This window comes from Nelumbo lutea, chromosome 1, assembly GCF_056320005.1.
Source record: "Nelumbo lutea isolate HS-2025 chromosome 1, American lotus-T2T, whole genome shotgun sequence".
Classification (NCBI taxonomy): Eukaryota; Viridiplantae; Streptophyta; class Magnoliopsida; order Proteales; family Nelumbonaceae; genus Nelumbo; species Nelumbo lutea.
The window spans coordinates 97,098,340-97,101,447 of NC_142684.1; the positions used below are offsets into that span (position 1 = coordinate 97,098,340).

Consider the following 3,108-nt stretch of genomic DNA (forward strand, 5'->3'; position numbering starts at 1 on the left):
TGGAGTTATCACCTTTCCCTCTTTCACACACCGAGAGGGAAAGGTCTTGCATTTATGTATATGAGAAAAATGCATAGGTGGTAGATTTACAATTAAGGCTGAGTTTGGAAGTAGTGCAAATGCAAATATGTAGAGTGTAAAACCTTATATTTTGTATTGTTTTGTATCTACTTATGCTTTACATATTATTTTGTATGCAAATACAGCAAAGAGATAAATTAAGTTACAATTGAATTAGATGTGTACATGAGAAAAATACATTGGTGTAAAGATTTCGTACTCACTTTCTCTACCCACGTACCTCCTACCCACTGTACATTGCAGCTGCATATCTCACAATACAAAATGGTGATTTGTGTGCAATGTGGGTAGAGAGTAGTTGGCTGGAAAACCTGGTTACGTGGACAGATTTCCTATGGAGAAGTACGGATAGGCCCAATGCATATTTCTGATTTCCACTGCAGAGTTATAAACATTCAAAATGGCAACAACCCACACTCTATGCATCAACCCCACCTATGAAATACTTTGTGCCTATAAATTCTGACTTTGGGCTGAACCCTCTTTCTCCCAATTTCCTACTTATTTTCTCTACCTGTGTATTATAGGTACCGCGTGGATAGAGAAAGTGAGTAGGAAATATTTCCACGGGTTTTAACAAAAAAGACTGGTCCCTTATGTGCAGAAGTGAGAACCACATGGGAAGGTCTGGAGATTGCAGCAAAATTGAGTCTTACTGACATTTGCATAGAAAGTGATTTCCTAGAAGCTGTCAATCTCTTTTGGCCGGCCGGTAGCTAAGTGCAGGAGAATGTTGAGGTAGTTTCGTTCCTGCCTTTGGCAAATTTCTTCGCGTATTTTGGACTTTGGCTTTGGCGTCATTAGGTGAGCATATTTTACGTGGTTCCTCTGTTACTTATTTCGTTCCACTTCGGAACATTACAGTTTTATTGCTTGCTTTTATTCCTTTGCCTTAATGGCTTAAAAAAAAAAAAAAAAAACACTCTTCTGCACAAAATCATGAGCACCATTGTTATTAATTATGCAATTAGTGGAACAGGTGAAGTGAAGTCCTAACACTAACAACCAAGGAAATTAAGGGTGGTCTCTATTTGGGGAATACATCATGATGCATGTGGTTGAAGTTTAGCTACACAAATTAACACAACCCTTTAGTGTTGATGATGAGGTCAGTCAATTCCAATCGATCTATTCAAGAATTGCAGACATTGAGATAGTCAGCAAAGAAAGTTGTGAATGCTTCCATTTTGGCCTTAGGTAGAGCCAGTCCCACCTCAACTGTACCTTCTCCATCTCTGCTATCAAAAAGAGAAATTTGTCCCTCACCCATTGTAAGCATTTCAAACTTCTTTGGTTTCCCCCACCCAAAGTCCATCTCATAAACACCAAACTTGGGTGACCCTGTCACCGTCACAAATCCCTCGGGTAGTCGGGAACTCAAATCTGATATCCACCTCTCTGCATCTCTCAAAACTCCATATTCCATCCGCTTAACCGCATCTGCAATCATCTTCGCTGCCACAACAATGGCGTTATCTCCTTCTAAATCAGTCTTCTTTGCATCTGCAAATCCAAGAGCAACACAATTGCCAAAGTATGTAGCTGGCACTGGAGGATTCCTTAGGCGATCCCTACAGTCTACACTAAATAAGAAATGCTCCATCTCTTCACCAGGAGAATCCACGATCACTCCTGCTTTAATCAAGCAAACCCATGTGATGGCACATGTTACCACAAATGCCGAGAGACGCAACGGCGATAGTGGTACAATCTGATTTTCATTCTTCCCATGTCTTGCCAAGATCCACTGCTTCAGTTGATCGATTTTCACTCGGCTCACTACAAATGTGGCTCTAACAACAATGCTTTCAGTTGGGACTTCGAAGCTTGGTTGAGAGTCGTCGGAGATATTGGAAGTCATCTTGGACGTGTTGTTTTCCATCTCCTTGAGAAGAATTGTTTTCAAATAACCCTCTGGGTCGTCAATCACAGTTCTGTCATAGAATGGAAGCAATTCTGAACACGCAGATGAATCCCCTCCAAGCCTACATGCTGTTGCCCACGACCTAATGAAATGGCAAAGGCTTCTGCCATCGGAAACCACATGGCTCGAGGTAATTCCGATACTGAAACCGGAATTGGGGAAGAAGGTCACTTGTAGGGCTAGGAGTGGGACTACGTTGGAGTCGAAGAGCGATGGCAATTGAGGAACCAGAGGGTCGAATCGACTTTCATCACGAGGATGGTCGCCACAGAGATCACTGAAATCATCAGTAGACTCAGCAATGGTAAATGAGACCGAGTCACCACTGACAAAACGAATCTCAGGTTCAGTGGTTGGGGGAACCCACATTAGGTTTCCAGCAAGAAAGTAGAAGTGTTGGAGGGTGAGGGAGAGTGAGTTTTTGAGGTTGGGAATGATGCTTTCCATGAAGAGGGTAATCGGATGAGGGAATTCATAAAAGAATATGCGGGAGGGACAACAATAGTACAGATACATTACGTCGAAGAAAGTAAGCTGAAGAGATTTTTTCTCCATTGAAGCTGCAGGTGGAGAGACTTGGCATTTCTCTAACACCTTAATGGAATGGATTGCAGCCATTAGAACGAGAGAGAGGCAGAGACTATGATTTGCTGCGCAACAAATGGATGGTGCAACCAATTGGAATCACAAAGAAACCATGCACTCTGATATTAATGTGATGAGGCCATGTTAGAGAATATCAATCTATTCAAGAACGTCACCAAGCAGATTAAACTTTTATGTTGAATGGTTCTTTTAAATGGTATCAGACCCACTTTGAACAAGTGGTTTAGTATTGGATCCTTATTGCTCCCATTATAAAATTAAGTTTCAACACAAGTTAGAGAATATCAAACTATTCAAAAAACTCACCTAACAGCTTAAGCTTTTAGGTAATAATTTTTTGAAAAGCCAACTGCAACAGGTTGAGTTGCATTTCATGATTTTTATTTTTTGTAAAAGATGACTCCATTAAACAAGCAAATAATCCAACCTGTAAGAGATGACTCCATTGATCTCATTCGTTACATTATGTGTAGTTGAGGGTATCAAGTGACATATAG

At 40.9% G+C, this 3,108-nt stretch overlaps 1 protein-coding gene across 1 annotated transcript; it reads right to left on the minus strand.

Annotated features, from left to right (window-relative positions):
• Positions 1 to 1,122: 1,122 nt before the first annotated feature.
• LOC148876300 (malonyl-coenzyme A:anthocyanin 3-O-glucoside-6''-O-malonyltransferase-like) lies at positions 1,123 to 2,623 on the minus strand. Its single transcript, XM_088964302.1, has one exon. It carries the CDS (start codon positions 2,621 to 2,623, stop codon positions 1,214 to 1,216), a length of 1,410 nt encoding a protein of 469 aa, XP_088820428.1. The 3' UTR covers positions 1,123 to 1,213.
• Between the last annotated feature and the right edge of the window lie 485 nt (positions 2,624 to 3,108).